The sequence below is a fragment of the Salvelinus namaycush genome, chromosome 27 (assembly GCF_016432855.1).
Source record: "Salvelinus namaycush isolate Seneca chromosome 27, SaNama_1.0, whole genome shotgun sequence".
NCBI classification, from domain to species: Eukaryota; Metazoa; Chordata; class Actinopteri; order Salmoniformes; family Salmonidae; genus Salvelinus; species Salvelinus namaycush.
In genome coordinates, this window is record NC_052333.1 from 30,595,983 (window position 1) to 30,622,937 (window position 26,955).

Sequence of the window (26,955 nt, forward strand, 5' to 3'; positions counted from 1 at the left end):
CAGTCTCCATGCTCATTAGTTGTTCATTCAACATAAACGGTGCTACTTCACCCGACCCCGTTTTTAGAAGTCTCCCTTGCTAACCGTTTTACATTCACTGACGCCAACCAATGTTTCCTTGTCCACATATTCCCGGATGTTCATAAAACAGCCACGCCGCGTGGTCTCTCGTTTTCTGCATCACCAAATTTTGGACGAGGAAAACGGATAGACTAGGTGCGGCTGGGGCGCTGTTAGCTAGTTTAGTGCAGCGCACTGCGGAGGTGTAGTAGTACTGCCAGAGCGCACCGGAGTGTGTAAGATCAGAGATGAATTAATGTCTTGGAAGATCACATAATGATTCATTAGTATTCTACAGAGACACATATAATAGCAGAGTATAATGTTACTGTACCACCAAAAACAACTGAAAATCTCAGAAGAAATGAGGTGATTGTTAGCTGAATAGTCCAACAACAACAAATCGAATTAGGTCAAAACTCAACAGCATGCTACTGTAGGCTACTAGGCAGAATGTGCTTTCATTTTAAACAAAATGCAGGAAGGCTATATAGTTTAACACCATCTGCTCTAATTTACTCATGAAACAGTAATTCAATTGCAAGAAGATCTAAATATACTGAAACAAAATATGGGTGGGTTTGGGAGGGCATAGGCCCACCCACTTGGGAGCCAGGCTCAGCCAATCAGAATTTCCTCACAAAAGGGCGTTTATTACAGACAGAAGTACTCTTCAGTTTCATCAGCTGTCTGGATGTGGAGGTCCTGGGCTGACGTGGTCTGCGATTGTTAGGCCAGTTGAACGTACTGCCAAATTCTCTAAAACAACGTTATGGTAGAGAATTGAACATTAGATTCTCTGGCAGCAGCTCTGGTGGACTTTCCTGCAGTCAACATGCCAATTGCACACTCGACTTCAGACATCTGTGGCATTGTGTTGTGTGACAAAACTGTACATTTTTATTGTCCCCAGCACAAAGTGCACCTGTGTAATGATCATCTTGCTTAATCAGCTTCTTGATATGCCACACCTGTCTGGTGAATGACTTACCTTGGCAAAGGAGAAATGCTCACTAACAGGAATGTAAACAAATGTGTGAACATTTTTGAGAAATAAGCTTTTTGTGCTTATGGAACATTTCTGGGATCTTTTTAGTTCAGCTCATGAAACATGGGACCAACACTTTACATATTGCGTTTTTATATTTTTGTTCAGTGTACAGATGGCAACCAAAAAAATTAAGAATGTAGGCTACACTGTCCTGAAAAAAAATCATCCTCTTGTCCCGCATTTAGTTTATTTATTTTTATTTTTTATGAGTTCACCTTACATGGATTTGGAATTGAGTCTCCGCCTGTAACACACCGCATTGAACTTGACAAGTTTGTGGGAATTGTCAACCTCTCGCTATTCCTGGAACTTTTTTCTAGTGTCTGGGTTTATTGCGCTGTGACACTGCTGCTCCCTGTTGAGTGTCAAAATGTTTCTGGTTTTCCCGGAATGAGCCATCCGGAGAGTGTCAGAGGGAGCTGGACGCCGCCTCCTCGGGAGTGTATCCACTGGAGCGTCTGGAGGAAGACACTGCTCTGAGGCTCATGACAGCACTGTAGGGGGAAAACGGTTTAGGCGTTTAGTGTGTACCATTTCTCTGACAGAGAGTCGGAGTCGATGGCAGCGACCCTCAACAGGCTGGTTGTTTTCACCCTCTGTTATGCAACACATACCCAGAATTCTGCACTGGCGGTGGGTTAACACCGACCACAGCAAGCCAAGGTGACTGCATGCTATGTAAGGCATGGCAGTGACGCCGTCTTTGGCACGCCTGCTTCCAGACAGCGCATTATGCCTCCGTATCCGTGCCCCCCCCCCCTCCCCTCTCCCCCCTGCCAGCTTGTTTGTTGGGTGAATTCCTCCGTTCAGGTTTGTGTCTGTCTGTGACTCATGGATGATGCAGGCTCTACACTGCCTAAGGGAAGACATGGCAGGCCTCCCACCTCCATCAGTCGCTATCGCTCAGTCGGTGTGTGTCACATGGGGTGATGCTCATTGCACCCCCTCTGGTGAGGTCACCGCTGGAGGTCATCTGCCTTTCTGGCAGAATTTGAAGAATTTCCAGATAAGCTTCGCAGCGAGGTTCACAAGTTCATTGGAATTGCCATTTTCTGTTTGTTAGTCTTGTGTGTGTGTGTGTGTGTGTGTGCACTAGTTTCTGTGCACAGTGAATATATTGTTTGTCTGGAAAGCACCGTAGCAAAGGTTTTGAATCCAATACAGGTTATCCTTACCACTTCGCTCACGCATTCCATTGCCTTATTTGGGCAGTGGAGCGAGACAGCACAATTACCGTGGGCCGCGGGGTTGTTTTAACATAATCGCTCTCTCAGCCTCTCTCTCAGCCTCTCTCTCAGCCTCTCTCTCAGCCTCTCTCTCAGCCTCTCTCTCAGCCTCTCTCTCAGCCTCTCTCTCAGCCTCTCTCTCAGTCTCTCTCTCAGTCTCTCTCTCAGCCTCTCTCTCAGCCTCTCTCTCAGCCTCTCTCTCAGCCTCTCTCTCTCCTCGCCGCTGTCTTTCTCCACTCTCGCATTTATGCTCGTCATCCCTCCCTTCCTCTTTTGTCTCTATCTCAAGATCTCTCTTGTGCTCAATCTTTTCTCGTTCACGTCTCCCACTCCTCTGTTCAAAGTGTGATCAGATAAGCAGTGCCAAGCGAAAAGTAATGGGGGACGGCGTTAACTTGTGCCTTTTCAGGCACGCGACAGATTCCTTGGCCCTGCACAAAGGTGACGAATAAATGTTTCATTGAATATTTTCCCAGGAATCTACCCTCCCGGCAGGCATAATGTGCCTCTATAGCAGGACTAGGTATATATTGATTGGTTTATTGTTGATATTCAGCAAGCGCCACACAGTTCCCTGAGTGTTGTCTGCTCAGTGCTGAGAAATACTGTCTGAAATGACCATGTCATAGAAAATAATTTCGTCCTCTTTTTTCCTGTAAAAGGCTTACCAGTGTGATTACTTGTGAAAGCTAAATTGGCTTTCTGCCCTCGGTCTTTCTCCAACTCCCATTCTGTCTCTCTCTCCCTCGCACATTAAAGCCAGTCCTCTAAGATTAATCCCCGGCACCCTCACTAGCTCTCTCTGTCTCTCTTTTATCTGTTCTCTCTTTTATATGCTCCCCCTGAAATCCCCCCATCTCTCGCTGACTCGGCGGCAGAGAGGGTCAGGCATGGTCATGTTTATTTTAGTGCTTATCTGTAACGGTGACCCTCAGACCGAGCCACCATATATTACGGTCTCTCGTCGCTTCCCACCACCCCCCTCTCTCTCTCTCCTCCTCTCACCACATCCAATCTTTCTCCCTTTGTGCTGCTCTGTCTCGCCAGCCACCATTTCCTTATCCCGCCCTGCTCTCTCTCTCTCTCATCTCTTCAAGCCATTCCTCTGCACACCCTGCGTCTAGGCGACTACACACAGCAGAGTGGTTTAGTTTGGCTGTCTCCCTTCCCTTTCCCCCTCTGCTCAATTTAATGTACCGTCTTGTCACGATAAATGTGCCCTCATTTTGCCAAACGATGTACATAATATTGTACTATCAAAGATAAGACGCCTCTCCCCCCTCGTATCTCTTTCTCCAATTTCCCAGTTCTCTGTTATAGGAGCAGACAAAGATAATCTATCATTCTGACTGAGTTGTTGAACCCAGATATCATAGCACAAAAAGGCTGGAAGAAGTGCTTATTTTAACTCTCTTCCCCTGAGGACTGTCCTACCCCCCCCGCCGCCCCCCGCCCCACCATCCCTGATGTTCCAGCTGTCTCTCTCTACACTGTTCTCGCTGTTCCCTCTCAATGCTCTGTTTGTGTGTGTGTGTTCAGGGAGAGGGGGTTTACTGAGAAAAGGCACCCCAGAACGTCCAAAAATGAGTACAGTTAATATTGTTTGTTCATTCGCTGTTCTTGCCAGTCTGTGTTTGCTAGTCTAATTTTAATTTCCTCTTACAATTTAGCATTTGTTTTTAAACATGGATTTTCAATAGCGCGGGTCTTCTCAGCGCTGTGCCGCGTAGCTGGGACGACGCGCCTCCCCATTCCTAATGAATGAAGATGAGCAGAATATCATTTCTTATGCCGGAAAACATATGCCAGCTCAAACATTATCTCTGCGCCATAAATCAGATTAAATGTAGCACAGACTAATTGCAGTGTCGCTTTTGACGATTGATTAACACGGTGTGTCAGAGCTTCTCAGAACCCTACTGCTGCCTGACTCAGACTGCAGACTTTTAGTATGAGCAGGAGGATGGGTATTGTACAGCACAGGGTGTGTCTGCACTAAGAGGACAGTAAAAGATGACCCGGCGGATCTAGACAGACCTGTCCTGCAGGCATGACTTTCTTCCTGGTGCCCTTTTGCTGTCCTGCCTTTGGAAGGAGCCAGACAGATTCCCTCTGGGTTGGAGCTTAATTGCCACCTAAACGGAGTGTCATGCCCCTATGATGTACAGATGGCTTTCCAGCCCACGAAGTCCTACGCCGTGCCTGCGGGCCGACTCTGTGACAGGTCATCCGCTGTCCTATTCATCATGTAGTCCTAGTCTATCTGGGAAAATGGAGCCCTGGCCTCTCCAGACAGAAATAGACTTTGAATGTTCTCCCTCCCACCATTCTCGCTGTGACAGAGTATTGAGAGCGAGAGGGAGGCCCTTTGAAGCCTGTGCGCCTAACCTGTACGAGACAAGCTTTCCATAAGTCATTTGGATCAGTGTTCACGGTAACACTGTTCTGGGATCTGTTCTCACTGCCCAAACTGGCCCCGGGGATTCATTGATTTAAAATAATAATAATAATAATAAAAACTGGCTCCAGATCAACCTTTTGAGTGGCTCTTTTTCATGTTTTATCCTGCCAAACAGCACTCCAGAGAGGAGCTTCCTGTTTTTTTGCCTCATGAATGGGGTTGAATAGATACTTTGCTAGGATTTTGTTCCCATTAGACCATCGCTGTTTGTATGTTGCCCAGCCTGTTGATGTGGGCATTAGACCTTTTTCTTCCATTATGGTGTGAAGGACAAGCTTCGCTCCAAAGAGATTCTGTTTCAAATGATAGTCCTTGTGGCAAAGAACATCTGTGTTCTATATCTAGAATCTACTGTAGCGACAGCCACTCTATCTGGACCTGGTTTAGAGAAACCATGTTTTGTAAAGCGGTACCGCCAATAGGCGAGGGAGAGAGCATCCACGGTACTTCACTCTCTCTTTTCATGAGGATAAATAACAGTCCTCTACGTCTTAAGAGCAACGTAGCACTAGTTCATTATCTCCGAAGGCCAGCGTAACTGGGGAGAAGTACATGTTATTCACGTGGGAGGGAAAAAACCATTATATTTAAGCCGCCCTGTTGATACATAGATATAACCATTACCGATGAGAGATAATGATACTGGTGCGCCGTCAAAGTCGAGGCAGACTACGCAATCCAAAGGGAATTCCCAGACATGCGCAGTCGTCCAACAATTGCGTTGTATTATTTCTTTGCGTCTTGTAAAAGCCCCTGGGCTTTGTGACCTCTTCCACCCAACTGCTAATTATCTAATTATATACCCAGGATAAGAATTGCTACCAGATTAGAAGGTCTTTCCCAGCGACAGACAATGGAGGACGAACAGACCATGCCCCCCCCCCCCCCCCCCCCCCCCATGCTAAATCAAGATAGCGTTTATGGCTTAAAGTGATACTTCGGGATTTTGGCAAAGGCCCTTCATCTACGTCCCCAGGGTTGGATGAACTTGTGGATACCATTTCTATGTCTCTGTGTCCAGTATATGAACGTAGTTTTGCGAGCCAATGCTAACTAGCGTTAGCGCAATGACTGGAAGTCTACAGGTATCTATTAGCATGTACTGGACACCGACATAACAAATGGTATCCAAGAGTTCATCTGACTGTGGGGAAGTAGATAAAGGGCCTCGTTGCCAAAATCCCAAAGTATCTCTTTAATGGAGCTACTGCGCTGACAGGATTGAGCTGTGGGGTCGAATCAGACCCCCATCCATGTGTAGTAAAGAGGAGACGGTGAAACCATACCAGATGGAGGTTAACGGAGGTCAGATAGGATAAGGTCACGGTGGCGGGGCGCCAGTATCTCCCTCGGACAGAAGACAGTGGACGGACGATGACAGGAGAAACCTGAGGAGAATGTGATGCCCGAGGACTCTGAGGGGGTTTGTGCCTTGGAGTTGTCGATGAAGAAACCGGATGAGAGAAGCAGCAATGTAAAAGAGACGTATATCCTTTTTTTTTATCTCCCAGCTTAGCTATTTTCCGTCTCGCTGCACATTCTGCCTGTGGAGAGCATTGGTGCGTGCTGCTGAGGACCTCCCCTGAACTAAAAACCACCCCGTGGGCCCCCAAGGGCCTTTTTCCTTCCCTGGTTTCCCCTTTATTTGGGCCTCGCGTTGCAGCCGAGCTGTGTTTATGATTGCTTGGTGGGCATGGGCGCTGCGTGTGCCAGTATTTTTGGGAGCTGGAAGCGGGGGGAGTGAGAGGGGGGAGCTGAATCTTCTCCCCGGTGATTTCCCCCAACCCCCCCAGGCGCCACCCTGTTGGCTGCAACCCAACTTTATTCTTTCCTAATTTCAGACGCAATGCTTTTAGCCCCCCCCCCCCCCCCCCCCCCATCACGTCCCCTCGGTGTGTGCTTACACTCGTTTGCAGCCCAAGAGTTTGTCAGCGATTCATTAATTCATCATCATCACCACAAGGCCCGGCGCTCAGGGGCCGAGGGACTGCTTTACCCTCTCCCTGTTCTCACACTGTTGTCTCCTGCTCTCTTCCAGAGACAGGCTAAAAGTGCTGCAGGGAGAGAGGAAGAGGGGAGAGAGCGAGGGGAAGAGAGGGCTGTGACGCCAGCCGCCATTAGAGCTATTGTACTCCCCGATTTTTAAACACACATTTAAATAGACACTGCCTTGGGAGGGAGCAGAAGAAAAAAGGAGGGGGACGGTGCCTGCACGTCATGCCCACAGGAACCGGCATAGATTATTAATGCACTGTGGAAATGTGGCCCTTCTGTACCCCCTGTCTCCATGTCGAAACGCTCCCCTTCCGCTTTCTCTCTCCCCCACTTCCCCTGTTCTTTCTCTTTATCTACCTCCCCTCTCAGGCCACCTCTCCACTTCCCTTGATTCAGTTCACCTCTTCAACCCAGCCCTCCATCGCTAATATTTCCATTTTTGTCTCCCTCTTTAGCGCTCCCTGGCAGAGACTGCCTGATTTATTTTCCTGTTTCAAACCATCCCCCTCTTTAGCAGACATGCTCTCAATGTCTCTCTCTTTTTCTCTGTCTGTCCACTGTCTTTCCTTGTCCAATCTCTGCAAATTGGTTAGACTGGTGCAGTACATTCAGGTTGAAGTGCCCTACTTTCCCACTCCGCCACCCCTCCCTATGTTTATTTATTCAGATGTGAAGGAGAGCAAATGAGAGTAAGGGAGGGAGGTAGGAAAGGTGGGGGTGTCAAGGGAGGGGAGCCAGGGAAACGCAATGAGCTCTCCCTCCGAGCAACCAACATGAAAGTGAGCATTTCTGGCATTCCGTTCTCCGTTAGTGTGGTCAGCCTCCAGATAGAAGGGGTTAAAGATGACCGATCTCCAATCTAAAGCCAACGGAATTCAACAGTTTCTCAATGAGTGAAGCTTCAGTGAGTAGAGCTCGGCGGAGGCGGTGTACGTTTTGCATTTGGTAGTAGTGAACGAGAGATCCCAATCGCCGTCGGACTATGAATGGGACCAGTCACACTACCCAGGGCCACCGTCTCGGCGGTAGTATAGTATCGCTCAGTGGACACTTTCCTTCCTTCCAGAACAAATGTGGGCTAATGTGTCATCGTATCGCTGGGAATCTCCAGTGACACCTCTGCCATTGACCCCGACAGACACACTCGCACACAGACTGTCCCTCTCGATCTTTGTCACTCCAGTAGTCTGCCAGATAAGCTGTGCCACGGCGCAGCCTCCCATCGGCTAAGGCAGCGGATGCTGGAGAGGGTCCAGGCCCTGGCACTGTTGGAATAAGCAATGTGACGGCTCCATTAGCCGTGATGGCTACAGGACTTCATTAGGCAGTACCTACACTCTGGGGACACTGTAGGGGGGGAACCGCGCCGGATTGAACAGGACAGGCTGACGCTGACGAGCACCTAATTAGCGATCACACCGGGAGCCCGAGCGGAGGCTTTTGTTTCGCCACGCAGGCATCCTCCTGAAGAGGTGTCCATAACGGGCTGACCCGGAATCCGAACTAAGGCGCTGGTCATACTGTGTTGTAGGTTTGGATCAGATGATGCTCGGCTGACCTCGGAAAAACTGTGCTTTAGAGGAAACAGTTGCGCAATATGCCGCTGCTCATCCACTGGGATAATGACCCAGGTGTTGATGAATAGGGAGATGGAGAAAGCGAGAGATCTGACAGGAAGAAATCAGAGGAGAGGAAATAGAGAAAGAAGAGGTGGAGGGAACCCGCGTGAAGAGCCAGAATGGGGTGAATGCTAACAGCAGGAAAGCGAGACACTGCCGCAGCAGACAAAAGAGAGTAGTTAGAGAAGGTAGAGATAATGGAGGAGATGATCTGTCACTGAGACTGAGTGCAGAAGGCAGAGAGGGGTGGGGTTGCCTCATTATAAGTAATGGAATCGAGAAACGAGGAAGGGGGCTGGGGGGGGGGGGGGGGGGGGGGTGCTAAGCTGACAGGGAAGGTGTCTACTGTTCTCCGTAATGAGCTGAAGTGATGAAGGTCTGTGCTTCGTGAGCGCACACCAGAGAGGAAAGAAACTGGGGTGATGATGATTAGGGAGGCCTGGCGTGGGAGATTCCCGCAGAAGCCTGTGGGGAGAGTCGGAGGCTGTCTCACATCGTCTGAACTCCGCGTCAGTCAATCTGCACAGATCTACTGATCTGACGCTGAACGGATGGACTCGAACACACCCGGTGAATCGACATCAGTAAATCCAAATGATGTGAGGATTCTTGCACAGCTCTCATTGGTTAGAATTGTATTGAACTGTTTCTGTGCATAGCTAGCCATCTATCTAGCTGACAGTGAAATGGATCGACTCGACACTGTGCATTTCTATCCGTGAGTCAGGTGATGCAAGGGCTCTGTCCAGCTGCCCTCACGAGACAAATTCAATTAGGGTAGAGCAAATGGACAGTGAGGAAATGCCCATTGTTGTTCTTGCTGAGGTGGGTAGACTGACTGCTCGTGCCGAGGTGGGTAGACTGACTGCTCGTGCCGAGGTGGGTAGACTGACTGCTCGTGCCGAGGTGGGTAGACTGACTGCTCGTGCCGAGGTGGGTAGACTGACTGCTCGTGCCGAGGTGGGTAGACTGACTGCTCGTGCCGAGGTGGGTAGACTGACTGCTCGTGCCGAGGTGGGTAGACTGACTGCTCGTGCCGAGGTGGGTAGACTGACTGCTCGTGCCGAGGTGGGTAGACCTCTGGAAGTGGGCTACTAAATAAACCTCCCCACCAGATAAAATCAGAGCATAACAAAACCCAATTTTTTTGCATCATGGGCATTTCCTCTGGTGAAGACCTCACGCGGCGTGGAGCCATTTGCTCAACTCTCAGACCTTGGACAGGCTAGTATGTCAGAACACACAGAAAATAGGCCAGCCCGGTTTGCTGCTCAGTTTGTTTTAGCTCGCTTGTTTTTGTGCCCTAGTTGTCTTTTATGTATGTGAGAAATCAGTCCCACGGTCATAGTGGTGAACGTACTGCTACATAAAAAGGGGTCAAGTCATTGACTCTGTAAGCTGATACCTACACAGGGCACATTTACCCAAAGAGGTGGGTGACTGTGGAGAGCACCTCTTCACTGGTATTTTTATATTAGGATGTTAAAATCAGACACAGTAAAGTCCATGGTAGACCACAGTGAAGGTGTACACTCACCAGACAGTTTATTAGGTACACCATCTAGTACTGGGTCGGGCCCACCTTTGCCTCCAGAATAGCCTGAGTTCTTCGGGGCGTGGATTCTAAAAGTCGAAAATGTTCCACTGGGATGTTGGACCATGCCGACACGATGGCATCACGCAGTTGCTGCAGATTGGACGGCGGTACACCACATCCACCTGCCTGTACCGTTGACACCAGGCATGATGGGTCCATGGACTCATGCTGCTTACGCCAAATCCTGACTCTGCCATCAGAATGACTGAGCAGGAACCGTGATTCGTCGGACAAAGTGATGTTTTTCCACTCCTTAATCGTCCAGTGTTGGTGATCGCGTGCCCACTGGAGCCGCTGCTTCTCGTTTTTAGCTGATATGAGTGGAACCCAGTGTGGTCGTCTGCTGCAGTAGCCTATCTGTGACAAGGATCAAGTTGTGAGTTCTGGGATGCCGTTCTGCACACCACTGTGTTGCTGTGCCGTTATGTCTGTTTGTGGCCTGTTAGCTTGCACGATTCTTGCCATTCCCTTTCGACCACTCTCGTCAATAAGCTGTTTTCGTCCACAGGACTGCCTCTGACTGTATGTTTTTTGTTAGTCGCACCATCTTCGGTAAACCCTAGACACTGTCGTGAGTGCAAAGCCCAGGAGGGCAGCCGTTTCTGAGATACTGGATCCGTTGCGCCTGGCATCGATGATCATTCCATGCTCCGTCACTTAGGTCACTCGTTTTGCCCATTCTAACGTTCAATCCAACAGTAACTGAATGCCTGGATTCCTGTCTTCCTGCTTTATACAGTGCATTCGGAAAGTATTCAGACCCCTTGATTTTTTTCCCCCACATTTTGTTACGTTACAGCCTTATTCTAAAATGGATTACATAAAACAAAATCTTCATCAATCTACACACAATAAACCATAAAGACAAACCAAAAACTATTTTTAGAAATGTTTGCAAATGTGTTTAAAAAAAAATAAAAACGTATGTAAATAAGGTTTCAGACCCTTCGCTATGAGATTTGAAATTGAGCTCAGGTGAATCCTGTGAAGCAAGGTGGCAGCATCATGCTGTGGGGTTGTTTTTCAGTGGCAGGGACTGTGAGACTTGTCAGGATCGAGAGAAAGATGAACAGAGCAAAGTACAGAGAGATCCTTGATGAAAACCTGCTCCAGAGCGCTCAGGACCTCAGAATGGGGTGAAGGTTTTACCTTCCAACAGGACAACGACCCTAAGTACACAGCCAAGACAATGCAGGAGTGGCTTCGGGACAAGTCTCTGAATGTCCTTGAGTGGCCTAGCCGGAGTCGAACATCTCTGGAGAGACCTGAAAATAGCAGTGCAGTGACACTCTCCAGCCGACCTGACCGAGCTTGAGAGGATCTGCAGAGAAGAGTGGGAGAAACTCCCCAAGTAAAGGTGTGCCAAGCTTGTAGCGTCATAACCAAGAAGACTCAAGACTTGTAATCGCTGCCAAAGGTGCTTCAAGAAAGTACTGAGTAAAGGGTCTGAATACATGTAAATTAGATTTTTCAGTTCTTTCTTTTTAATACATTTGCAAAAATGTATAAAAACCTCTTTGCTTTTTCATTATGGGGTATTGTGTGTAGATTGAAGGGGGAAAAAACGATTTAATCCATTTTAGAACAAGGCTGTAACAAGAAAATGTGGGAAAAGTCAAGGGGTCTGAATACTTTCCGAATGCACTGTATAGCAAGCCACAGCCATATGTCTCACTGTCTGTAGGAGCGATCCATTTCCGTGAACTGGGGGGTGTACCTAATGAACTGTCATGTGAGTGTACCATGTCAATCAATCAGTCAATGTATTTGTAAAGGCCTTTTTACATCAGCAGATGTCACAAAGTGCTATACAGAAACCCAGCCCTAAAACCCCAAAACAGCAAGCAATGCAGGTGTAGAACCTTCTTGTTCTTTTTGTGCGAGCGCCTGTCACTTTTATGATCTCTTTGCTTGCCTTATCCGTGCTGTGACAGAGGCTTGGAAAGGTGTTAAAAGAAATTCAGATAGATGGATATTCTACAGACTTGGCGTGGTATTTTCTGTTTGTCTTTGAGGGGAGACTGATGTGGTGTAGAGAGAGGGGAAACATGAAAGCGAGTGACTGAGAGGAAGGACAGCCGGTGAATGACAGATGCAGTGGGTGGGAGTGTGTAGAGGAGGAGTGAAGAGTCTCTTGAAGACAGGCTTAGCAAGTGATAAGGTTTCCTGGGGAGAAGCCTGTTTTGAAATTTGAATGCTCTTGAAGAAGCGTACCTACCTGCTCTCTATTGAAACGTATGGTCTTGCACTTTCGGAGTCGTTCTTCGCCATCCGTACACTATAGTTTCACTGGTCGGCATATCGACACTTGACAACTGCCATACCTCAGATTCTGTACTCGCTCCTGATCATCTGTATGTAACATATGCCAGTGAACGTGTATTTTCTTGATTGCTGTCATGGATGGAATAACAGCTTTACAAGTATGTTAAATTACTATGCAATTATCTGTCCTTGTACAGGCCTACAGGACTATGGTCTGTTCCAACTCTACCCCCCCCCCCCCCCCCCCCAAACCCCCTTATCTCTCCCTATCCTTCCCCCTTTCCTGCCCCTCCCTATCCCCGGTCCACTCTTGGCAGTCTGTCTGCTCTGTGATGAGCGGGGCTGTCACCAGATGTGACTGAGAAAGAACAGATGTTGCTCAGCTTCACAGCTGCTTCGCCTCGTCCACAGTGACTCCATCACATCTCCTTGACGACCAATAGCCCAGCATGCGTTCCTGGAAATCACGAGCTGGGTTGGGATCGAATTTCAGTCTGTTTACGACTTATTTACGGTTGGCTTGAGTGAGTCGTGAAAATATTGATATTGTTACCGAGAGAGCGGGAGAGAGGGGAGGGATTTGGACAGTTTCTCGTCCAGACTAATCTCAGCCAAGGACATTTTGATATGTTTTGATTGAAGGGCACTGGTACAATATTGTGTGTGTGTGATAGTTTTAGGATTACTAACCAGATGGAACTGCGAGGAAAGTTAAGACATTTGATGTGGCCAGAGAGTCTCCAGAAACCAAAACTGAATTTATAGAATCGGACAAGGTTGACGGCCCTCCTCATTTCGGTGCAAAGTGTGAGCAGCTAGACTGTGACATTCAGGGACCTTGACCTTGTGACCTTGCCAATCGTATCTTTCCTTTATTCAAGAAGAGGTGACTGGAACTTTATGACCGGCCTATCACATGTCAGTTTTATCAGGGTAGAGGTGAAAAGGGTGCTAGACTTAAAGAGTATCTTTTAGCCCTAGGACCTGCTGTTATTTAATTAGATTTCTCCTGTTATGTTTCCTCCTCACCCATCTGACAGATTGTGCCTGTGATCCTGGAAATCCAGGGATCAGAGCAGAGTCAAATATGTATGTAATCAACGGGAGAGAGCAGCCTGGCCCCAGCCTAGAAGCCAGAGATGAGAGATTTGGGTATTTTTAATCGGTGTGAATCCCTCAATAGGGTGTTTAAAAAATAAATAAAATTGAAGCGGCAAGACCCCTAATTTGAGGACTTAAGTCACAAAGCCGGCATGATTTCACCACCTGTGTGTTTGTGAGAACTCCTGACACACAGCCGAGATAAACCTCTACCAGGTTGTCTCTAATGCAGCTCCAGTCCTGAACCGCTGTGTTGCCCTTACGGCAACGTCCTTGACGGGGTTATAAATATCTAACGTCCACAAATCTATACCTTTGGCATGTTGATGAAAACACTGGGCACGCATGTTAGGTTTGCTGAGTTGACAGCAATGGTGTGCACAGGGCTTCCCGAGTGTCGCAGCGGTCTAAGGCACTGCATAGCAATGCTAGAGACGTCACTACAGACCCGGGTTCGATCCCGGGCTGTGTCGCAGCCGGCTGCGACTGGGAGACCCATGAGGCGGCGCACAATTGATCCAACTTCATCCGGGTTAGGGGAGGGTTTGGTTGGCTGGGGGTGTCCTTGTCAACTCGCGCTCCAGCAACTCCTTGTGGCGAGCCGGGCGCATGCACGCTGACTTCGGTCGCCAGCTGGACGGTGTTTCCTCCGACACATTAGTGCGGCTGGCATCCGGGTTAAGCGAGCAGTGTGTCAAGAAGCAGTGCAGCTTGGCAGGGTCGACGCATGGCTCTCGAACTTCGCCTCTCCCGTTGCAGCGATGGGACAAGACTATAACTACCAATTTGGATATCACGAAATTGGGGTGAAAAAGGGGTTAAAAGTACAAAACAGAGATGGTGTGCACAGTGCGACCTTTGACTGCTGTCTGGAGTTGAAACGGAGGCTGTTTCAATTGAATAGTGTACTCACTGCATGTTGCATCCCATTCAGAGGCCTTACTATCTTAATACATTAGTCTCCTGGTATTCAGCTAGCTAACTGATGGCATCATCTGGGGCTGTTTACATTGCTCACATTTCGTTATCCATTTCAAGCTAATCAGGTGAAGTATCTTCCTTAGGGCTAGCCCAGTGCCTGGGGCGAATCACCTGCTATTTGAATCATCATTGTTTCCGAGCCGTCGGGTCCCATGCAATGCTCTCTCTAAGCTGCGTGTGAGGGCGGGCAGTTGCCCGAGACTGTTCTATTGCACGCGGCTCAGCCCATACACAGACCTGTGTGGTATAACCAATCAGAGCTGCAGTAGGCCTATATGCAAATAGATCATTACCATATGTGGATCTGTGCCGTTTACTTTGAACTGGACTGTGTTTACAGCTGTGGTCGTGAGTCCAGATCAAATAGAATTAGCTGCATGAAGCCACGTGTGCACATTTTGTTCATATCCTTTACTAGTTAGTGAGTTATTAGCCCAGTTATAGATCATTTGTAGTCAGCAATAGGGGACTGATTGCTTCCTACAAGAGCACAAAAAGTGCACATTTCTTGACCTCTTTGAAAAGCAAGTCAGGTAAAGAGGTTGGTTTTTTTTGTCTTAAAGGGGCAGCGTTGTATTTTGAGACCGGCTTGAATAAGCCAAGTAGCCAATAGGCAGAGGGTAGAATAATTTGTCAGATTTTTCTGTAATAATGGTATGGTAATAATAATAATTTTATTTTGTAAAGAGGTTTCTTGCATCAAACAACACAACAACATTTTCAGTCACCTCCTTGTCTGAAGGACAAGTGGATCAACAGGTTAATGTCAAGCTCTGCATGTTTTCTTTATTCAGTCTCATGGAATGTAGGTCTACGTTGAACACCACACATTGGCTGCTACTGTAGGTTGAATGATAGAACAGCTGTTTCCATGTTAAAATGTTATGGAATGCATTTTCTCCATTGTTTTTGGTGGTAGGCCGCTCAGGTAGGCCTACATTATGATCAAGTAGCCACAGTAGCCTACTTGGCCACTGTTACAACTGTAGTTCTGTTGCACAGAATACAGAATTCTCACAATGTTGAAGTTTGCACTCAGCAGACCTGAAATTTGCTCAGTGCGGGGGGGAAAAAATCGAGGAAATGTGTTAAAAAAAATAAATAAATAAAAAATCTGCAATATCTGAGCTGTACTCAACCCGCTTACTTAAAAGATAAAGCAACTGATGTTTGCTAACCTCTGCGGTGCGGTCGCTCACTCGGGCAAGAGAATACACATAACCCGACGTCTCCCAGTGGAGTACTACGGTCTACAAAGCCTACCAGATAATAAAGAGCGTTGTACAAAATCCATAACCAGGCATTTGAGAGGGTGAGTAAGCAACAACCCGCACTCTGTTAATCAACCTTTTCTTTAAAACTGTAACAATGAAATAAACCCAGTCTGAGCAGGACCAATTATTCCTCCAAGGTACCTTCGTCAATGTATTTGCCTGAACCTTTCCCAGGATCTTTTCATCTGTGCTCAGGAGAGTGATTGGTCTATAATGGAAACTTGGATTAAGCTGCCTCTTCTCATTCTAGTGGATAAGTCTCTTGCCCTTAATGTAATTCTGCGTTTCCCCTCCTGGGTGGTTTTTCTTACCGTGATGATTGACTATAAATGTAGACACTGCTGCCTGTGGCTCGGTGACAGTAGTGTGCTCTTTAGAAACTCACCCTGTTCAGTGTTAGAACCCAACCCTCCCCTACCCGGTGCTGTTCCTCGCGCTCGCAGAGCTAGTTTTATTATACGAGTAACCCTTAGATTCAGGAATAAATATCATGCATGACGTTAATCCCTAGCCAAATAGGTCTTTGCCTCGCCACATGACGGATCTACACTGAGTGTGCACAACATTAGGAACACCTGCTCTTTCCATGACAGAATGACCACTGTGATTCCAGCTGAAAGCTATGATCCCTTATTGATATCACCTGTTAAATCTGTTTTAATCCGTGTAGATGAAGGGGAGTAGACGGGTTAAAGAAGGATTTTTAAGCCTTGAGACAATTGAGACATGAATTGTGTATGTGTGCCATTCAGAGGGTGAATGGGCAAGACAAAATATTTAAGTGGCTTTGAATGGGGTATGGTAATAGGTGCCAGGTCACCAGTTTGAGTGTCAAGAACTGCAACGCTGCTGGGTTTTTCAGTTTCCGGTGTGTATCAAGAATGGTCCACCACCCAGAGGACATCCAGTCAACTTGACACAACTGTGGGAAGCGTTGGAGTCAACATGGGTCAGCATCCCTGTGGAATGCTTTCGACACCTTGTAGAGTCCAAGACCAGATAAATTGAGGCTGTTCTGAGGGCAAAGGGGGGGTGCAACTCCATGTTAGGAAGGTGTTCCTAATGTGTCGTACACTCAGTGTATGTTACACGACAGCCCGTAGAGACAAACTGTCATAGTAAATAATGTACAGCCCAAGCGGGATTCTGGGAAGTGTCGTTTTTGGATGGATTGTGGAACTTTAAGCCCATAGTCTAGGATTTCTGGCAAAAGAACTGAAGTGGGCGCCCTGTAATTGTGGCGGTGTGGCTTTTCTTTATGGCTTTGACATGCGGTAATGGGGGAGGCTGGGTTTACCCCACTACGGAAAAGAGGCATTGTCCAAACAATGTAAATTGTCCACAAAGGACTTCCTTCCAATTTCTCCAGCTCCTGCATATCTTTTCCCTTTCATATTTGTTCCAAGGAAGGTGTGACGTCCATTCTTTCAACAGACCTCCTCTATCAAAGATATTTACATGGGCGGGGGGGGGGGGGGTCTGGCTTGTAGTTGGCTGCTCTTAATAGGGACGATTGTTGACGTGCGTCAAAACAGCTTGTCAAAGTCACTGGGTTGCAACAGTGTGCACCTGGACTCCATTCGTCTTAAGTGCTGTTCTCCCGTCAGCTGGCGTTCACTCTGCGCTGCCTGTTCCATTGAGTCATTAACTTCCAGTGCTGTGTGCCGACAGACAAGCGACCGACTCTAATGGCTCTCAAATGAATATTGCGGCCCTCGTGACAGAAGCAGTGGAGTCCATGGCAACAAGGCATCGACTAGGCTTCGAAACAATGGGGGGGGGGAAACGCAGCGTACTCCCCGATCCAACTCCACCACCCTTTTCCTCATCTCATTCCTCCCACATCCTCTTCCTCTCTACCCCTGGTCAGGTGCAGTATAGATGTTGCTTGTCAATAATTTAATAAGCGGGAGAACTCGCTCTTAACCAGGCGGATGAATTATTAACTATTCGGAATGCTGCGGGGCTGTGTTCGGGCTTTTGTGAAGAGGAATGATTAAATAATTGTATATAGAAGCGTATGAAGACGAGCATGTACATACTGTGGCAGGCACAGCCTCATTCATGCATGTTTTAGAAGCATGCGTCTGTAGCCAAATGAATAGCTTCTTTTATTTTCTGTGTGTATAGATGGGCTGTGTGGATAACTGTGTTTGGGGGTATGTTAGCAGGTTTGTGAGTGCTGAGGCACACATACATTTATCATATAAGGGCTGGGCAGTAGAGCTGTAGCCGTGGGGCTGGAGAGCCATTCCACAGATGTGATGCATGGCTACAGAACCACTCTGGGTCCTATGGGAGGAGGGTTCACTCGGAGTGAATCACATTGTATATTATGCAGATCTTGCAATCGCCAGTCCTCTATACACACACACACACACACACACACACCAGTTCTTGTTCCTTTTGTTTTACACAGATATACAATACATTTTTTCTCTCTCACACACACTCTTTTTAATGTTCTCACATTGTCTCTTTTTATATACAGTGCATTTGGAAAGTATTCAGACCCCTTGACATTTTGTTACGTTACAGCCTTATTCTAAAATTGATTAAATTGTTTCCCCCCCCCCTCATCAATCTGCACACAATACCCCATAATGACAAAGCAAAAACAGGTTTTTAGAAATTCTTGAAAATGTATGAACAAAACAGAAATCACATTTACGTAAGTATTCAGACCCTTTACTCAGTATTTTGTTGAAGAACCTTTGGCAGCGATTACAGCCCCGAGTCTTATTGGGTATGACGCTACAAGCTTGGCACACCTGTATTTGGGGAGTTTCTCCCATTCTTCTCTGCAGATCCTCTCAAGCTCTGTCAGGTTGGATGGGGAGCGTCGCTGCACAGCTATTTTCATGTCTCTCCAGAGATGTTCGATCGGGTTTAAGTCCGGGCTTTGGATGGGCCACTCAAGCACATTCAGAGACTTGTCCCGAAGCCATTCCTGCGTTGTCTTGGCTGTGTGCCTAGGGTCGTTGTCCTGTTGGAAGGTGGACCTTCGCACCAGGCTGAGGTCCTGAACGCTCTGGAGCAGGTTTTCATCAAGGATCTCTCTGTACTTTGCTTTGTTCATCTTTCCCTCGATCCTGACTACCAGTCCCTGCTGCTGAAAAACATCCCCATGATACTGCCACCACCATGGTTCGCTGTAGGGATGGTGCCAGGTTTCCTCCAGACGTGACTCTTGGCATTCAGGCCAAAGAGTTCAATCTTGGTTTCATCAGACCAGAGAATCTTGTTTCTCATGGTCTGAGAGTCCTTTAGATGCCTTTTGGCAAACTCCAAGCGGGCTGTCATGTGCCTTTTTTACTGAGGAGTGTCTCCTGTCTGGCCACTCTACCATAAAAGCCTGATTGGTGGAGTGCTGCAGAGGTGGTTGTCTTTCTGGAAGGTTCTCCCACCTCCCCAGAGGAACTCTGGAGCTCGGTCAGAGTGACCATCGGGTTCTTGGTCACCTCCCTGACCAAGGCCCTTCTCCCCCGATTGCTCAGTTTGGCCGGGCGGCCAGCTCTAGGAAGAATCTTGGTGGTTCCAAACTTCTTCCATTTAAGAATGATGGAGGACACTGTTCTTGGGGACCTTCAATACTGCAGACAGTTTTTGGTATCCTTCCCCAGATCTGTGCCTTGACACAATACTGTTTCGGAGCTCTACGGACAATTCTTTCGACCTCATGGCTTGGTTTTTGCTCTGACATGCACTGTCAGCTGTGGGACCTTGTATAGACAGGTGTGTGCCTTTCCAATCAATTGGATTTACCACAGGTGGACTCCAATCAAGTTTTAGAAACATCTCAAGGATGATCAATGGAGACAGGATGCACCTGAGCTCAATTTTGTGTCTCATGGCAAAAGGGTCTGAATAAATATCGAAATAATATATATATATATATATTTTTTTAATGTTGAATACGTTTGCAAAAATGTCTAAACCTGTTTTCACTCTGTCGTTATGGGGTATTGTTTGTAGAATGATGATCCATTATCCATTTTAGGATAAGGCTGTAACGTAAGAAAATGTGGAAAAAGTCAAGGGGTCTGAATACTTTCCCAATGCACCGTAGCGTGTGCGCACACACTCCACATATTACCATCCTCCCTGTACAAAGTCAGCACAGAGGGGTAGGAGAACAGCACAAAGAGAGAGGGAAAAAAGTGAGTCGGAGACTACAAGCTTAAGAGAGAGTGAATGACGTGAAAGGACATTGGCTGTAAAGAGAGCCGACTTGAGACCATGGGAGTGAAAAGTGGAAAGGAGGTAGATGGAGAGGCGCACTGACACGGAGCAAAATGGTAGAGATGAGAAAGATAGGGACAAAAGGATTGGGGAGTACAGAGAAGATGGAAGGGAGCACTACTTTGACCTTGAGATGAAGAGCGGGGGGAGAGGGGGCGAGGAAAAGAGTGCAGTGGAGAGCGAAAGAGCTAGCCGGCAGTCGGTGACAGCCAGAGTTGAGAGGATCAGTCTGCTTAGTGTCTGTCAGATCGACAGGAGAGTGAGGGGAAACAGCTGGAGGCACTCTGAGTGAGTGTGTGTCCCTCTGTGTGTGTGTGTGTGTGTGTCCTTTTGTGAGGTATGTGTGTTTGTGTCCATCTGTGTGTCTCTCTCTGTGTGTCATTTTGTGAGGTGTGTGTGTGTGTCTTTCTCTGCATGATGTGTGTTTACTGAGTTTGCTCTGCCTGTATTACAGTTTGCCTTATGTGTGTGTTTGTATAAGTGAGGGGGATGGGGAGAGTGAGAAGGGAAGGACAGAGGGAGAGAGAGGTATGACCCTAGCTGCCAGAGCCTAATCCTCTAGTATGGCCATTTGGCTGTGATCAGTGTACCTGCAGAGCTAATGGATTCAGATGTGGGAGGGAGGAGGGGGACGAATGGGCCGGCACACCGGAGGTCTGCTTTAATATGGCAGCGATGTCATCACTGCGCCAACGCTCATAGCAGGGGTCACATAAAGAGTGGCGGGTGGGAAAAGTGCCTTTGCCTTCGACTCATTTCGCATTGGACACATTCTGGGCTGAAGTACACAGCAGCACTCGATTCTCTTTCCTGCTTTCTCTTTCTTCATCTATTTTGGTGTAAAAGAAAGAACAGAGTGCCCACATACAATTCTTCCAGCTCCCTCTGTAGTTTCTCTGTTCCTGTGCTCTCCACCCTCCTCTCGTTCTGCCTCTGCGGGCCTTGGCTCTCTCTCCTTCTGTTTCCCCCTCTCTCTGTGTGTGTGTGTCTGTCTCTCTCTACCCTCCCCATCTTCCTCTCTCCTCCTCTCTCGCTTTCTTTCCCTCCCTCGTTCTCTCTCTTAATTTTGGCTGCCTCACAACTCGGCCAGCACCTGTACCTGTTCTTCTGTCTCCAATCCAGCCTGAAATGAGACGGCGCTTGTGTACTTTCTCTCCCCCCCCCCTTATCCCGTTACTTGCTACTTTTACATCATTCAGGCAGAAATATCGGTAATTACACCTTTGCGCTTGACTAGCCGCTGCAGTGGATAGCAGCCGTTTTTACGTGCTGCTGACCAATCCTGCATTGTTGGGAAGGACCCGGAAGTAAGCATTTCACTGTTAGTCTACACCTGTTGTTTACGGAGCGTGTGACGAGTACAATTGGATTTGATTTTGCTAGTTCGGGAGTGTTTATCAAGGGTGCTCCACGTACAGGACCGATCCCACTTTTTAAACGACCCAGACCCCAGGTCGTAAAGCTTCCTGTAATATTTCTCCCATTTCGACCGCTTTTTCTCTTCCCACATTCACTGTGACCAAAACTGCTGTTGATGAAGTTGGGGGGGGGGGGGATCAAAAACACTGTACGTACGAGGTCAGCGTTTTGGCCAACCAGGCAGCAGGGGAAAAGTATATGCATTGAAATCTGTAATTGCCCCAGTGTGGTTAACGCCACTGATTTTATGGCTGAGGTGTTAATTATGTTCTCTCCCGTTCACTGCTGCTAACAAGCCGGAAGATGCAAATGACGTTGGCTCTGCGTGTGAGCCCTGTGACAATAGGCTATTGCTCACTCCCGTTTGCTTAGTGATGCTAATGATCCCTAATGATTCCTGACTAATGCAGGAATGATGAAGGAATCTTTTTGATTAAGAATGTCTACATGAAAGGAGTAGCCTTGATGAGTGTCCCAGGACTATAGAATAAAAAAATATTTTTCCATGCTATTATGGTTAATGTGCAGTACTGCCCAGTAAGAAACGGGCATAATTATGTGGGTTTTCCTCTGCTGTTCTCCAACATATGTCGATGTCAGCCCGTATTGAGCTGAAGCACAGCTCTCCTTTGTGATACTGTCGAGCTGATTTCTCGACGGTACGCTCACTCGGATCTAATACCTGTTTGCTGTTGATGCTGGAAGTCATTGTTTTTCAAAGGAACTCCTCCTTCAGTGCTTGCCAGCTCAAAGCTCACACTGAAGTGCTTTGAACGAAAGACGTAAGAGATCTTAATCTGTCGCCTTTTATTCATGTCAATTTAGCCTACAGTAGGCACGGGTTCAAGGCTGTGCTCCTCGGATCTTTCATGCACTGCGGAGCATGGATAAAGGCATACTCGGCGAGATGACGTCGTGTTTACTTCCTGCATGCAGCGTCACCTCTGAATGTACCTTTTTAAGTTTCACTATAGTCATATCTCGTTTATCTAAAACGCTGGCATACAAGGAAATCAGTTTACTGGAAATCATAGACAGCCATTAACAGGATGTGAGGGGTGAATCCGGAGCCTTCCATTTCGATACTTGTAAATAATAGGCTCAGTCTGTAGTGATAAGTGGTTCTTTCTCTTTCAGCATTATGGCCCGTTTGGTAGTTATACCTGCGTCCGAGAGAGCTTTACCCACTGAATAATGTCCTGAAACTAGATGGTCTATTTTGTTCCCAGTGATTTTAGTATGTCGTTTTGGGGAGGAGGGGTTGTGAGAACGGCTGATTGCTGCTTTTGACAGCCCGGGCCCCATTGTCTCCCTGCGGGGGAGAATTCTGGTTCAATGGCAGAGCACTTCTCAATCACTACACTCAGCATTAGTATGAGTCGTAGGGATTATAGAGGGGGTTCTGTATGCATGAGCCACAGGCAGAAACTGAGAGGCTGATATGTGTTACTCGCTCACTCACTCTTTCTCTCTCCATCCACAGCTGCTTCGTGTCAGCGGGTGAGGGTGGATCCAGAGGTGGAGGCGTACCCTACCGAGTCGGTCGACCTGCGCTGTCAGTTTGTCGATGAAGGAAACACCAAGCTCACACAGGTAGCCAGATAACACACGATGAGAGAGCCTGCTGTGCATGTCGGCCTTGACGCAGGGAACGATAAATATTGCCCTCTGATTTCTTTGAAAAGGAAGGACAGTACTGTAAAGATGTTCTCTAGAGTTTTAATGTAGCAACCATTGTGGTCGAACGTTGCTGCATTGAAATTCTGCCAGTGTGGGTGTTCTTTATGCTATTTCATGAAATTGACTGAACATGTGGATAGACTGTATGTGCATAGACTGCCATCCTGCAACCCTCTAATTCCTTGTCATTCTTGGACGCAGGTGTCGTGGATATGGGAGCCCACGGAAGGCCAGAGGGACAACATTGCCGTCTTTCACCCCATATACGGCGAAAGCTTCCCCGACTCGCCCTTCAACGGGCGTGTCCGCTTCATCCAAGGCACCTTGACAAACCCCTCCATTACCATCACCAGCCTCAAGATGGCTGACGCCGGGCGTTACACCTGCGAGTACGCCACTTACCCCAGCGGCAATGAGCAAGGCACCACCAATCTGGTCATACTTGGTGAGCAGCTGGTGTTTTGTTTTCTTTCAGTCTGCGCCCTAATTGCTCTCGGCGAAGAGAGGGCTCCGGTGCTATGACTAATAGTGTCCTCAAATGAATGCGGTGTCACGAAAAGCATCACTTCCAATGCGCCCACCTTGTTAAGCCTCCACATCGATCGCCTCCCTTTTCACCCTCGCCAGCTGAATCTCTGCTGCCTTTCTCTTGCACTGTTGTCTTTTCTTAGACTCTAGGAGGGACCACACTTCCTGTATATGCACAACAACAAACTCACTCATGCATTCACTTACCGTCTCTCTTTCAGCGAAACCCAAGAATTCTGCATCTCCCGTTATCGTCCAGGCCAGCACAAGCGGCAAACCAGTGGTCGTGGCCCAGTGTGAGGCGGCCGACGGCAAGCCAGCAGCCACCATCAAGTGGATGGGAGAAGTCGGTGGCACCGATAACACCACCTCCAAAAAAGGTCTGGACGGCACGGTGACGGTGAGGAGCGTGTACCTACTGGTGCCCACGCCCGAGGACAACGGCAAGGAGGTCACCTGCATGATCAGCCAGCGCACTCAGGACAAGCCGCAGACCTTCCCCATGAAGCTGTCCGTCGAGTGTAAGTGTTTCGAACCCAGACCACAAGATTGTTAACCCTCTGAACCGAAACCTAGGCATTACTCAAATAACAAATGTTTGAATAACTGTCTTATTCAACCAAGTGGGAGGGAAAAAGCACAGAATATTTGCATTAGGTCTCAGGTCTCAGACAAGGTTGGGTTACTCATCGCACAAGCCTGGTTCACCACCTCCATTTCCGAATCATTTTGGGACTTCCCTGTGTTTGTTTTTACCTGGCGTGAGTCATCGGTCCCTAGTCATATCTCTGCAATCCTCTGGTGGTAGTTTTCAGTTTCAGTGATGCTTTATAGGTCAACTCTCGCTGTGAAAACCTCTCTGTTGAAGCTTCTCCCGCTCCTGCACCCCAGTAGGCAATCAGTGTTCACTTGGTCGCTCCAATTCACAGTAACACCTCTCTCTACTCTCTCCTTCTCTCTACTCTCTCTGTTCCTTTCCCCCTTCTTTCTCAGATCCCCCGACTGTGTCCATAGTGGGCTATGATAACAACTGGTACATTGGCCGGACCGACGCTGTCCTGACCTGCCAGGCCACTGGCAACCCTGTCCCCACCAACGTCACTTGGACAGCGTGAGTTAATCTTCCCATAGCTGGCCCCTGATCTTTGGAGTACCCGCCCCCCCAATTGCAGTCCCAGGCTTTTAGATTGGAGTATCCATGACTGTCCCAGACTTTAGGAGTATCCCTACCCGTTTTGGTCTTAATTTACCCTGAGATGGGAGAACGACTTTAGACAGCGTCTCCCCGATCTATCCCAGACAACAGAAGGAGTCAGTCATCCAAAAACAATCAATTAGCAATTCCAATCTGATCTGCTAGAGCACCAATATTGCCCGTCCTCTGGGTCCCAGCAGCTTGCCTTCATCTCTTAATGGGGGACACAAGTATCTCTGCATTGGTTATACGGAAAAGAAAAACATATTTAATTTGTTTTTCTCTTGTTGATTATCCACATGGTCTTAATTTCGTCTGGCGGTGATAGACAGACGGCGGTTAGACTGTTACAGCCTGCTCCTCCAGTTGAGGTCTTGAATATGGAACCAGATAGGAACTCGTCACCAGGCTGTGCTTCTTCCAAGTCGTTTATCTCTGTCCTCCCTCCTTCTCTCACCCCTGCTCCCCCTCTCTCCCCCACCCCACACACACAGCATGTCCGGTCGGATGCCTGACACGGTACAGATCGCCGACAACAAGCTGATCGTGCGGAAGGTGGACGAGGCAGTGAACACCACCTTTGTCTGCGAGGTGAAGAACCGGCTGGGAGTGAGCAAGCACCAGGTCACCACGGCGGTCATCGGTGAGTCAAGCCCACTGAGCACGTGACAACCGCCTGCGTACTCTTACTTAGTCTTATGTACACACACTGATGCACACGTTCCAGCTCACGAGCGAACACAGGTCCGGACATTTTGTGGACACACACACACACACAGGGATCAGAGCTATACAGTGGTCTTTTCCATCCTTTACACTGTCAGAGAGACCAACGTTCTCTCACAGCTAACTCTGTCGTCTGCTGGGCAGGTAAAAGGGGGTGAAGGTTTGGCTTTTAGGGGTTCTTGGAAGGGTTCTTCTATTCATGCGGGAAACCAGTTGGTGTGAGCCAGTTTGCCGGGTTTTCTTTTCTCCCCACTAACATCCTTAGTGTAGGTCTGGATCTCTTCCCCCCCCCCCCCTCCCCCCCCCCCCCCCTCAAAATAAGAGTCCGCTCTTCCTCTGCATGCACTTTCAACAGATTTTTCCTGTATTCGGATATGCTGCGGTTTCTCCTCTCTTGCTTTCACACATTGATCCAATGAACACAAAACAGCCTTACATTGGCTAGCCTCGACTTGGGCGTCAGTTATGGTTTGCAAGATGTCCGTTATGCTTTGTTACGTTTGGATTCTGCCTGGTCAAAACGGGTGCTGCCTTTGGATCAGTGGAGCCAGTGCAGTTAGCACTTGTTCTCACCAAAGACAACGTGAAAGCTACATTTAGAATCCGTGGGAATCCTTTCAGAGATTTTGAATTGTCTCCCTTTGTTCTCAAAGGTGCTTTGTAGGCGCTGAAACATGTGGGAGGTGGGGAAGAAGTAAGCTCTGGCTAGCAGCGTTGCCTTGTGACCACTGTATTAGGGCTGGCTGGCACTCCCACCAGCACCACATCTTTGCAAGTACTTGAGAGAATCTGGTCCAACCTCCAGTTTCATCCCAAGCGATGGTGCCAGACATTTTTTTTTCTTCTAAATGAAACCAATTGTAGTACAAACACAATCAGCTCCCTTAATTTTCACTCCTGAAACCATTTTAAAAGCCCTCTCTGTTCCCTTTAACTTCAGATGAAAGCGCCAAGCTCTATTTGTCTGGGGTGGCTTTCGTAACACCCCTTTGAGGTTGTGATTGTAACGAGGGTTGACGGAGGTGCCGAGCACAAAGTAGAAGATTAAGTTTCTCCTCTACGTTTTAAAGAGGAGTGCTCGGTCACGTAACCTACGACCTCTGTGTAAAATACAGAACTGAGTCCTGCTGACAGGAGAGGAAAATGCGCCGCTCTCTCGCTCGACACTTGCTCAGCGGGCACGTGCCAGAGATGGCGTGTTAGTGTCGACAAGGTGCCAGCTGGATCTGTCCCCGTAGAGAGAGCGGCAGAGAGGGGAAAAATAATAACAGAAAATTCCATAGAACTCTTAGATGACTCCTGCTAGACTTTCAAAGGCCTGGCGGGGGTTCGTGACCCCTTGTCTCTAGTCCCCCCCCCCCCTTTTGTGGGCTGTCCAGCTGGCTCTACATTTTCACTGTACACTGGAACACTTCTGAAGGGACCAGCGTGAACACACACACACACACACACACACACACATTACTTCCTCTACTGCCTCAGGCAAGCCATCCTCTGGACATACACACACTTTCCTCCACAGGGAAAGAATAATA

General features: G+C 48.0%; 1 protein-coding gene across 2 annotated transcripts in view; it reads left to right on the plus strand.

Annotated features, from left to right (window-relative positions):
- Window positions 1-26,955, plus strand: part of LOC120022450 (poliovirus receptor-like) — a 76,293-nt gene that overhangs the window by 6,016 nt on the left and 43,322 nt on the right. For both annotated transcript variants that reach the window (XM_038966356.1, XM_038966355.1), the window contains exons 2-6: window positions 22,775-22,884; window positions 23,173-23,416; window positions 23,721-24,020; window positions 24,493-24,610; window positions 25,189-25,337. In XM_038966356.1, coding sequence (XP_038822284.1) covers window positions 22,775-22,884; window positions 23,173-23,416; window positions 23,721-24,020; window positions 24,493-24,610; window positions 25,189-25,337 — 921 coding nt within the window. The remainder of the gene's footprint in view (window positions 1-22,774; window positions 22,885-23,172; window positions 23,417-23,720; window positions 24,021-24,492; window positions 24,611-25,188; window positions 25,338-26,955) is intronic.